Source organism: Anoplophora glabripennis, unplaced genomic scaffold (assembly GCF_000390285.2).
Source record: "Anoplophora glabripennis isolate ALB-LARVAE unplaced genomic scaffold, Agla_2.0 scaffold281, whole genome shotgun sequence".
Lineage (NCBI taxonomy): Eukaryota > Metazoa > Arthropoda > Insecta > Coleoptera > Cerambycidae > Anoplophora > Anoplophora glabripennis.
Window position 1 is genome coordinate 286126 of NW_019416549.1, and position 11714 is coordinate 297839.

The window sequence follows — 11714 nt, forward strand, 5'->3', positions numbered from 1 at the left end:
CGGGGCTTCGCCCCTGGACTCTAAGATTTCGTTGCATTCGTAATATAAAATAGTATGTGCAATTCGTGCGGTTGTTTATTGCCCACTTAAGCTAATGAGCGCACTCACTTCGTTCGTGCGCTCCTCTCTCGTGGGCAATAGACAACTTACCGCACTTATTGCACAATATACTATTTAAAAAAGTGACATTTAAATGACAGTTGATAGTTATTTATAAATATTTTGTATAATGAATATAATTTAAAACATACACAAATTGAATAATATGCAATATATGCAAATAATCATAATAATTTTTATACCGAACAAGCAGTTGGTTCATTTTATTTTGGAAAAAATTAAATTGGAATAAAAGTCACTTATATAAAATCGTATATTGTAAAACAAAACAATCGTGATTAAATCTTTAATGAATAAGAAACCAATTCTGAACGTTCCAATGCCTGTTACAACTAATCAACTATAAACAAATCAGCACATGTATTACAGGGGTCATTTATACGGGGTCTATATTTAATCTTTGGAAACATACCATAACTTTATTTTCTCAAATTGTGTCGTGAAAATTGATTACTTTTAACCTTTTTTTTGTAATTTTCATGCCCCGCCGTTACAATCTTACAAACATTTTGTTGGTACTTGTCGGCCAGGATAACCATGTTATGATCCATGATTCGGTCATCTGCGACTATTTATAGGCCACCAAAGATACACTACGCTCCTATACAGACCCTAAATAGCTTGTACATAAAGCCAACGGTCAACGGAGGCTAGCCTCCCTTCGTAAGCATTCGGATCAGGATCGGATTGTGCTTAAATTTAAACAGCATGCAGCGTGTACCCTTGACCATTTGGTTGCGACTTGCGTTCAGCTAATATAGTTCAGTTAAACTAGGTCAATGTCAGAGGACATTAACACTGATAATTTTGTAGAGAATACATACCAATATTAGTTTATATGTATTTAACAAATCATTTAAAAAACTGTAATTACAAAATAAACTGTTTTTGTAATGTTCGGCGGTTTGTCCAGTTGACGTCAAACAAATATGGTAACTTTGAAATAATACACTACTAAATTATAAAAACTGATCCCCACATAAAGTTGCACCCTGTAAGGGAGTATGTATATCACGCCTTATACTCTTCTGTTACTTAGTTTCAAGAAAGTGCGCATTATTGCAATTTTCGATATTACTCGACAAACAAAATGGGTTAAATTAAATTACTGAAGAAGTAGCAATATATTTAGAACGAAAACCTAATATAATTTTTTTTAGGAACACACTGACAGGTTTTTGATGGGTTTGCCTCTAACAATAAAAAAGATATGGCCGTTTTAAGAACCTCCCATAAGTATAGTGTATTAGAAAGAAACTCGGGAGAGATTAGTTGGTTGCTAGGCCACCAAGATAATACCCTGCATAAAAGAGGCATATATCAACCCACATAAATTTCTAAAATATATTGACCAAGTTGGTACACAATTAATTATTCTAGATTTTTATCGTGTCTTATGTGTTATATTAAATTATTGTATGATTGTCTTTTGATGGCATCCGAAACTTTCCAGGTTACTCCAGAAACTGAGAAGTTGGTCATTAGGACAGCTCGCAAAGTCCCAAAATTGGGTGTGATGTTGGTGGGATGGGGTGGCAACAACGGATCGACCTTTACCGCTGGTCTCATTGCCAATCGTTTAGGGTTGTCTTGGCCTACCAGAAAGGGAGTTCAAAGAGCCAACTGGTTCGGTATGTATTCATTAATTCTCTTCCTCGTTTTATCACTCAAGTTACGAAAGGTATTAGAAAAAATATTTATCTGTGACATACACTGCCATAAAGTACTACGGTTTTTCGGGTTGCCGTGCCGATGCTGTGGCCTATGTACCTGGTCGCCTCCCAGTTACAGAATTATCATTCGCTTCTTTAGCCTTAACTAGGAATCTTTGACATGCCTTTGTTATTCTCGGACTGGGCTCTGTGAGGGCGAAATGGACATCTCATGGACCTACATTGTCTGTCTGAGGAGCTGCTCCGTTCGTAGCGGCTTTAGAACCATCAAGAACTGAAATGAATATCAGGACGGGCCCATATAAATTTCTAATAGCGGGTCCGCTCAACATGATTTATATGCACAGTATACTCATATGTTGGATTTCAGATAACAGAAGCATATTCTAATATAATTCAAATATAAGCGTTGAATAAAAAATATATAAAATGATACGCAAATGAAATATATTGCTTATACGAGGATAAATCAAATATAAACAGAATTTCTATTCCTGTTCCTGAGCGTCTACGGTTGATAGGACTGGGCCCGCGCTTTTAGTATGCTTGGGTGGGGTCATTAGGAGTGGGGAGAGCCGGCCATTCCACACTACCAATCAATTTATCAGTAACGCTTGCGCTTGGGATGTCGAAGTAAAGGTGCAAATAAATTAAGAGGGAACAGAAACGAACGAACGAAGCAACGAATTCGTAGATATTTGCTCGTTCATTTGATCTCTGCAAGTAGGAGCATGTAAATTAGAGAGAACTTTCGCAATCGTCGATGATCCGTTCGCAATATCAGATACAAATGAGGATCTAAAGGTGCATTTAAATTAGAGCGAACAAAAACGAACGAACGCAGCAACGAATTCGTAGGTATTCGCTCGTTCGTTTGTTCTCTGCAAGTAGGAGCATGTAAATTAGAGCGAACTTTCGCAATCGTCGATGATCTGTTCGCAATGTCAGATACAGATGAGGGTATAATAATTAACACCGCTAGTTTTAGTTATTTCGGGACATTTCGAAAAAAAAAGAAAGAGGAGGTGGTGTTCTAATTTGTTAAAAAAAGCAAAACGAGAGGTGAAGCTTTGTTAACGAACTTAACGAGTGGCAATTTGGGCCAAGTTAGAAATTTCCGTAGAATGTCTATGAAAGATTTTGAATTTTTGTTGCATTTGATTGGGACAGGCATTTCTAGAAACGATACAAGTTTCAAAAAAGCATTTCAGTTTAGCAAATGCATAGCCATTCGTAAATTCACTCGCTACTAACTACACTGTCCACATTGAGCTCCGATTTCCTTTGATGATTCGCTGATTTACCGATAGGCCTTGGAACATCCACGAACACGAACAAGTTCGCTCGCTCCTGTTTTATTCTCCAAACGAATTCATTCATTCACTTCTGTTCACTCTAATTTAAACGCACCTTTCCTCTGCGCAACGCATAATTATAAAATTTTCCGGAGAGTGACTGCACAGTGCGGGGACCAAACATTGTCAAAAGGATTCGTATGTTTACCTTGTATAGAGTTCAAGGATGGACGAGAACAAATGGAAGACAACCTACGGGTAGAGTATCCGGAATTGCAGAAAAGGTTGGAATAAGTTATAGGAGCTGTCAATCAATCGTCACAAACGACCTACAGTTCCGTAAAGTGTGTGCCAGGTGGGTCTCTCGCCTTTTGACCACAAATCAGAAACTGAGACGTTTGGAGGTATGTCAGAGGCTTACAGCAAGGTGATGCGTTTTTGAGTCGGATCGTCATCACCTGTGGCAAAACGTGGGTCCACCATTACACTCTCGAATCGAAACAAGCCAGTATGAAGTGGCGGAGGAAAAGGGAGGCAGTCTCAGTGAAAGCCAAAACTCGACTGTCAGCTAGCAAAGTTCTTTCAACCATATTTTCGACGGGTGAGACATTTTGCTCATTGACTTTTTGGCATGAGCCAAGCACAATCAATGCTTCTTACTATTGCTAGCTGTTGAACAAGGTGAGGACTGCGTATCGCCGCAAAAAACGAGACCAACCAATTCGAGAGGCCATCCTCCACGACAACGCCAAGCCCCGTACTTTTCTCTAAACGGTCTCAAAACTAGAAAAAATGCACTGGACCCGACTTGATCATCCTTCCTATAGCCCGGATCTATCGCCCTGCGATTTTCTTTTCTTTTGGATGCTTAAAGAAGCTCTGGGAGAGCAACGATTTGAAGATGACTAGGGCGAGGAGGGATTTGTGCCCAATTGGCTCTTGATGCAACAAGCTTCATTCTACGATGCTGCGATAAAAATCCTTCCTTCTCGCTAGAAAAATATTTCTAAAGCAGGAAGCTATGTAGAAAACTAAATTATATTTGCCTTACCCTCATATATTATGTTGATTTATTTGCCACTTTGGTATTATAGATTGTTTTGAAGTTTAATCACGTCGTCATTTCTACAAACTGAAGTGAATAATTGTAAGTCAGCACAAAGCCTACAACATAACTTAGAACAACATTAAAAAGCAATGGTCCTAATACAGAGCCTTGAAGCACCCCGAGAGAAACGACAATTTTACCTAGATAGTAGTAAGTTGCAATATTATACAAATTGGTACATACCTATCATTAAGATATATGATTTAAACAAATTTTTATGCTAACTTGTTTAATTGTTGCGGTGAAGTGGTTTGGTATATTGCGGCAAAAGCAAAAACGTCGATCACATTAGGTATGTAAAAAATAATAAATTAACTTCAGTTACACGTCCTGAAATAAAACATTGTTGATGGAAACTTATCTGCAATAGATTGAATCGAAGAGGAGGGTTTCAAAAGCTTTTAAGTACCAAAGTTTAAATTGATTCAAATAGGAGGGTTTCAAAAGCTCTACCACAGTTATTTAATATTACAGTTGGATGTTTTCTGTATATTTGGATATACAGAATATTGTACAGTACACAAAGAGCAGACAAAACTATTGCAAAATCTTAGAAAAGAAACACTGAAATCCATTCACAAAGCAACCAAAATCCAACACATTCTCTGCGACTGTAACTTCTCTTATCTGGACCGCCTGTCAGATAGTCCAGATTTAACTGAATTCTTTTTTATTCAAGAATTTGAAAAAACACCTCGGTACATAATTTTGTGACACTAACAAGTTGAAAGGGATGCCCATTTTGTAGTAGAACTATATATTTTTTTTTGATGAATTAAAGTTGTTGCAGAGCAGGTGCACAAGTACGTTAGTATCGACATAGATTACCTACGTTAAAAAATAAAATTTTCTAAAAAAAAGTCTTTCGTTGTTAAAGAAACAACTTTTCTAATGCCGTCATAGTTTCAGTTTCCTTACATAATGTCAATCATATTTTTTTTCAGGGTCGCTTTCGCAGGCTGCGACAGTGCGATTAGCAGATAACATTTATGTCCCCTTCTCTCAGTTGTTGCCAACTGTTCATCCTGATGATATAGTGGTGGATGGGTGGGACATAAGCTCTCTCAATTTAGCAGAAGCTATGGAGAGAGCACAGGTGTTAGAGCCAGCTCTCCAGCAGCAACTGAAGCCACTAATGCAGGGGTTGAAACCAAGACCATCAATTTATTTATCAGAATTCATTGCTGCCAATCAGGTATGTAGAAAACATACAGGGTTATTTTTTACTTACAATTTTTCCACTTCTTGATCTGTGGTATCTTCAGCAATAAATTCGCATCTTTTCCATAAATGAATTTCTGTATAACATGTCATAAAGTAAAGTGAATAATGACGTTTATACTGAAAGATTCAGAGCTAGGAACTTGTTCACATTTACATTGACAATTCTGCCAACACTGGCCAATAATACCGTCTGCAAATATGTCACTGTACCGACAAATTGTAAGCTGTATTGCGTAATATAGAATTTCAAACTATTTGCTTTTGTCGATTACAATTGTAGTCGACATTTGCATTTAAATATCATTTTGTTTCTTATTTTAGAAATCTCGGGCAGATAATGTAATTAGTGGCACAAAGGAAGAACAATTAGAGCAGATCATGAACGATATTGCTCAATTTAAAAACTCGACCAACGTAGACAAAGTCATAGTATTGTGGACTGCAAATACAGAATGTTTCAGCAATGTTATAGAAGGTGTAAATGACACAGCTGTAAACATAAAGGCAGCTATTGCCAAAGGCCACCCAGAAATTTCACCGTCAGTATTATTTGCGTATGCGTCCATCGCGATGGGTTGTACCTACATCAACGGGTCTCCTCAGAATACCTTCGTGCCAGGAATAATAGAGTTTGCTGAAAAACGAGGTGTGTTCATTGCTGGAGATGACTTTAAATCCGGACAGACCAAGATTAAAAGCGTTCTCGTGGACTTTTTGGTTGGAGCTGGCATCAAACCTGTCAGTATCGTAAGCTATAACCATCTGGGAAATAATGATGGTAAAAATTTGTCATCACCCAAACAGTTTAGATCCAAAGAGGTGAGTACAATGAAGATGTCAAAGCAATGCTGCAATTTTCACACAATTAAGTGCAATATTTACAGTCACTATTCAAAATGTAAATAATATTCTGAGATAGATTTATCTATCTCTGTTCATTGAAATTTTCGTATATTCTTTCCATTTTTTAATTTTTTAATTCTAATTTTGTTGAAGAGCGCGCTTAATTTTCGAATTGTGTTAACAAATTACTGATGACATCGGTTATCTTCCAGATTTCTAAGAGTAATGTTGTTGATGATATGGTAGAGTCAAACGATATTTTGTTTTCTCCAGGAGAAAAACCAGACCATGTTGTGGTGATTAAGTATGTTCCATACGTAGGTAAGCATAAGCAAAATGATCAAGTTTTTCCTTTATGTATTATCAAATATTAAGGACCCTTAATTTTCTTTTAACAATTTTCCAATTCTTGCGGAATGGACAACAATAGAAATGATATATTATATAATCATATAGTGAAATTATTAGAAGTCCCTTAGAGGTTGTTAATTAATAATTAAAATTTGGCGCGCAAAATTGTTTGAAATGACTGTTTGCTGCCGCGCTAATTTGAGACGTCATTTAGTGCGATTGAGAATCGAAAATATGAATGACAAGAACAGGAGTATAATAAATAACAAAAGTTCTAGATCTAGAGACAGCCAGTTTGTGCGTTTCTTAAATAGATTAGGTTCTTTATCGTTGGCGTAGAAATTGTAGACAAGACGCCATATCGCCGATGCAGGTTGTGTTGTCGGTCGCACTAAATCACATCATACTGCATTCTTGATCACGTGACGAAATTAAAATTTCTACATAGCTTTAAACATCTGTAATTAATTTGTAGACAAAGAATGCATTTTACTAAGTAAGTACAGGTTTTAGTCAATATTATAATTATATTTCTAATCTGTCGATGNGATATGGTAGAGTCAAACGATATTTTGTTTTCTCCAGGAGAAAAACCAGACCATGTTGTGGTGATTAAATATGTTCCATACGTAGGTAAGCATAAGCAAAAATAATAATCTAGTTTTTCCTTTATGTATTATCAAGTATTAAGGACCCTTTCTCTTAACAATTTTCAAATTCTTGCGGAATGGACAACAATAGAAATGATGTATATAACTTTATATAATCATATCGTGAAATTATTAGAAGTCCCTTAGAGGAAGTTAATTAATAATTAATGTTTGGCGTGCAAAATTCTTTGGAACGGGTATTTGCTGCCACGCTAATTTGTGACGTCATTTAGTGCGATTGAGAATCGGAAAGATAAATGGCAAGGACAGGAGCATAGTAATTAACAAATGTTTTAGATTTAGAGACAGTCGGTATGTGCGTTTCTTTAGATTAGGTTCATGTCGGTGTAGGAATTGTAGGTTGTGTTGTCGGTCACACTAAATCACGTCATACTGCGTTCTTGATCACGTGACAAAATTTAAATTTCTACATAATTTTAAACAACTGTAATTAATTTGTAGACAAAGAATACATTTTACCAAGAACATGTTTTAGTCAATATTATAATATTTCTAATCTGTCGATGATTTAGAATTTAGATCAAGGACATTTTTGTGTTAATATTTCCTTGATTCCTTGTAATATTGTGAAGATTTTTGTTTCATTTTTTATATCCACATTCGCCGTGACAACTATTTGTCTCTAACAATTGAATTGAGCGTAGAACACATAGTAATAGTATTTTCACGTGTTTAATTCGCACGGTTTGTATAGTTACGATGGAATTGGAACCTGTAAATCTTAAAGCACAGGTCCGTATGCACTTCTCCTGAAATTACTTCCTATGCTTTGACCATGATGTGTCTCATAATTTATGCTCGAATAGCAATTCGGCGAGTCCGGTATTGGTAAACTAGTCCGCCTGATGTAGAATTGACGGCGGCGCGCTGGTCATCAAAGCAAACCCGTATTGGTCCACTAGGTCATAAATAATTTTTTTGATTGTACACGGGTTCATTTAGCTTTGCAGCTTTGCCAGTGCAGTGCAGAACATTGCTTGGCGGGGTATGTTGTTGGTATAATAAGTAATAAGTATAAACTCAGAGTTTAAAAACAAAGATTTACACGTAAAAAATCAACGTATTATATTAAGTATATATGAATGTTTGAAAATTGAAAATAGTGAACTATGTGATAAAAAAGTTAGGAAACGGATTAACGAATTAACTAAGATATCAGAAACGAGAATTTATCCCGTAATTAAAGAAAGATTGATCACGGTACAAAGAGGAAACGGGAAAATGCAAAATTAAAGAAAATTAACGATTTTACCAGACGTAATGCGATGCACAATTTATAATATGTATAAAGAAAATAATGTTCCTACTTTAAATGTGATTCGAGATAAATTAAGCGATTATCCTGATTGTAATTATAAATCTTTAGATGTTTTACCACATACTTTATTACAATGCGATTTTAAACATAAAAAGCTTGACAATCGTATGGTAATTATATGGTAATATAGCTCGGAATATAGTATATCTAGACGAGACGGGGCTACATTTTTCTGGACATCTATGGATTCTGTAGAATTTATGAGTTAAATATGTTTTTATGTGGTTTCAATTGAGATCGTAACAACTATCATATAGTTTAAAGTGTGTGATGATTTATGTGTGTTGTCCATTAGACTTTGCAATATACATAGCTTAGAATTTAAATATTTGAACTTTTAGAAAACCTTTTACACTATTTAGTAGTAATGAGGTGTTTTGAACCGTAGGCGAAATCTTTATTCTGACAATATGTTTTTGATCATGCATGCGCGTTAGGAACATCTTTTTAAGAAAATATAAATAAATATAAAATAATTTTAGTAACTTTCGACTCTTTTTTTCTCTTTAATATATTGTTTTAAAAAATAAAAATTTTACTGCTTTTTGTTACATTTATTAATTAGTAGCCTCAAATGCCCCTCTGTTTTGAAACCACTTTTTTAATACATACATAGATAGTACATCTGATAGATAATAAAATAAATATAAACTAACTTTTACCGTAGCAATTATTTGAAACTGATTAACTGCTTGGAATCTCATTTCCAAGACAATTCGAAATAAAGAAGGAATTTATTAATAAGTATTACATTTTATAACGCTCACTAGTTACGATGTGTATAAATATAATTTTTAGGCGATTCAAAAAGAGCTTTAGACGAATACACTTCGGAGATAATGATGGGGGGTTCAAATACCATTGTGATACACAACACCTGTGAAGATTCTCTTTTAGCCACGCCGATAATCTTAGACTTGGTTATTTTCGCCGAGTTATTCTCGAGGATAACCATCAAACGAGAAAATTGGTCGGACGATGACTACACTGGTTTCCATCCCGTGTTGTCTCTGTTAAGTTATCTCTGCAAAGCACCCCTGGTGCCTCCTGGAACTCCTGTAGTCAACGCTTTGAGTAAACAGAGGAGTTGTATCGAGAATGTGATGAAGGCATGCATTGGATTACCACCAGAAGATAATTTGACTTTGGAGTACAAGGTTCCATTTTTGATGAAGGAAGTTATATATCACGAACCAGACATAAAGAAAATGAAAAAGGTTGAAAATGGTTTTAATTAGTTATTTACTGATAAGTATTTAAATGACAAAGTACCACCTACTCGTACACCATGTTTTTTTCAATAAATGTGATGAAAAAATATACCTTAATGAAGCCTAGTATATCAGTATAATAATAGGTTGAACAGTGGTTCAACATATCTCGTAAGTTTTATGTGTCGTAAAATTCTAAAACAGTGTTTTTCATTGCCGTATTTTGATCATTTCGCGAATAAGTTAAATCAAGTTGATTTATTTATACAATTTTTTATTTATATGATAAAACTGTTAATAATAGTTTTTTATAAGTAGTGGAAATTCAAAGTTACACACTATGTATATACGAGTATAGAGACCATAAGACGAGGTTTACAATGTACAAAAAAATTTATAAATTTTCTACCTACAAAAGTTGTGTTTTTCCAACGATTTCATTTCTGCTAGAGTTTACAGTGTGTCAAAAAATTATGTCCTGAAGGAGAACAACGTTATCATTTGCAAATACGTGAGAAAATATCATTCATAATAAAAATTCCTGCTTGTCTTCAAACTCTTAAAATGTTACTACTTTGTTGATTTTATATACATGGTGTAAAATTTTTTCGTAAATTTAAAAGTGGCCACCAGCAAAATCCAGTAAAAATTCATGATCTCCTAGAAATCCCAATCTGAGTGATATAAAGTATAGTAATTATTTTTTTAAAAGACAGAGTTAAAATTTCATATGTATTTTGTATTTACAATCTCCTAGAAATTACTAAGAATATCTTTTAGTGACACTTTTACATATTTCAAAAGATTGAAACCACTGCTTGAGGCCATTTTTATTATCCATTTTTATTATTACTTTTTAAATTGAATTCCCTGTATATAAAATCAAAAAATTAGTAACATTTTTAAGAGTGAAGACAAGAAAGCAGTTTTATAAATAATGACATTTTTTCGTGTTTAGAAATTATTTTTTTTTACACTGATTTAATAATGTCATATACAGTGTGTTATATGAGACATTTTCAAATCGGTGTAAAAAAAAATATCTTATCTGCCAATCATTCGATTTTTTTAAAATTACAATAGAAAATATTAAAACAAATTTCAACTAAGCTATTTTAAAAAGCTTTGTACCATTTGGAAGGAACTAACAATAATATTTTTACGAGTCAGTTTTTGTGCATCTTTATTTTAATCTAAATTCAAACTGACTGTGAATCTTAAGCAATAAATGTATCAGGCTTGGTATTGGGATGAATATGAATTATTCAGTATCCATCTGTTTTAATATAATTTTGATGCTTAACTTTAGACAGAAAAGTATGTGATACGACTTACCTGAGGCAAATGCTAAAGCTGTGCTTTTCTTTCTTTTTATAAGTTTTGTTAGTCTTTTTTTACGTATTTCATTTGTTCCTTTCTCGAATGTTCACCTTAGAATGTAAGTCACTGAAAAATTGTGATAGTAGAAATGGGCAAAACTTTGAATTTTCAGAATATCACGTGGTAGTTTGTTATCGTTGTAGCTTTTTAAATCGGTTACTTAAATAGGAAATAGGAGTACCATCTATTTCTAGATTCTTGTAGTAAATAGTAAAATATGTATTATAAAATGTTTTAATTTGAATAGGTATATAATTTACGAAATTTGTTAAAATTTAAAATTAGATTATATATTATATTTTTTACAAAATAAATATGTATGTAAAATATTTTGTTCTATTATTAATATCGCCAAATTTATCCAATCAAAATAAAGCTCTCATTTTCTTAAATTTAATAATAATGTATAGCAAAAAATATTTTTTTTTAATTACTTTATTAAAACATTTTTATCATAGGTACCTAAATAAGTATAATTAAAATGGTGTTGTAACGTTGTGACATTTTACTATACAAAAAA

At 33.8% G+C, this 11714-nt stretch overlaps 1 protein-coding gene across 6 annotated transcripts in view; it reads left to right on the top strand.

Moving 5' to 3' along the window:
• Window positions 1-11463, top strand: part of LOC108907101 (inositol-3-phosphate synthase 1-A) — a 23376-nt gene extending 11913 nt beyond the window's left edge. The window contains exons 1-8 of one of the 6 annotated variants that reach the window (XM_023454915.1): window positions 878-1052; window positions 1281-1475; window positions 1574-1751; window positions 5141-5391; window positions 5742-6239; window positions 6476-6505; window positions 7169-7247; window positions 9402-11463. In XM_023454915.1, coding sequence (XP_023310683.1) covers window positions 1637-1751; window positions 5141-5391; window positions 5742-6239; window positions 6476-6505; window positions 7169-7247; window positions 9402-9841 — 1413 coding nt within the window. In that variant the 5' untranslated portion in view covers window positions 878-1052; window positions 1281-1475; window positions 1574-1636 and the 3' untranslated portion in view covers window positions 9842-11463. The other 5 variants (XM_023454916.1, XM_023454914.1, XM_023454913.1 and 2 more) reach the window with 5 other exon arrangements.
• Window positions 11464-11714: the final 251 nt, after the last annotated feature.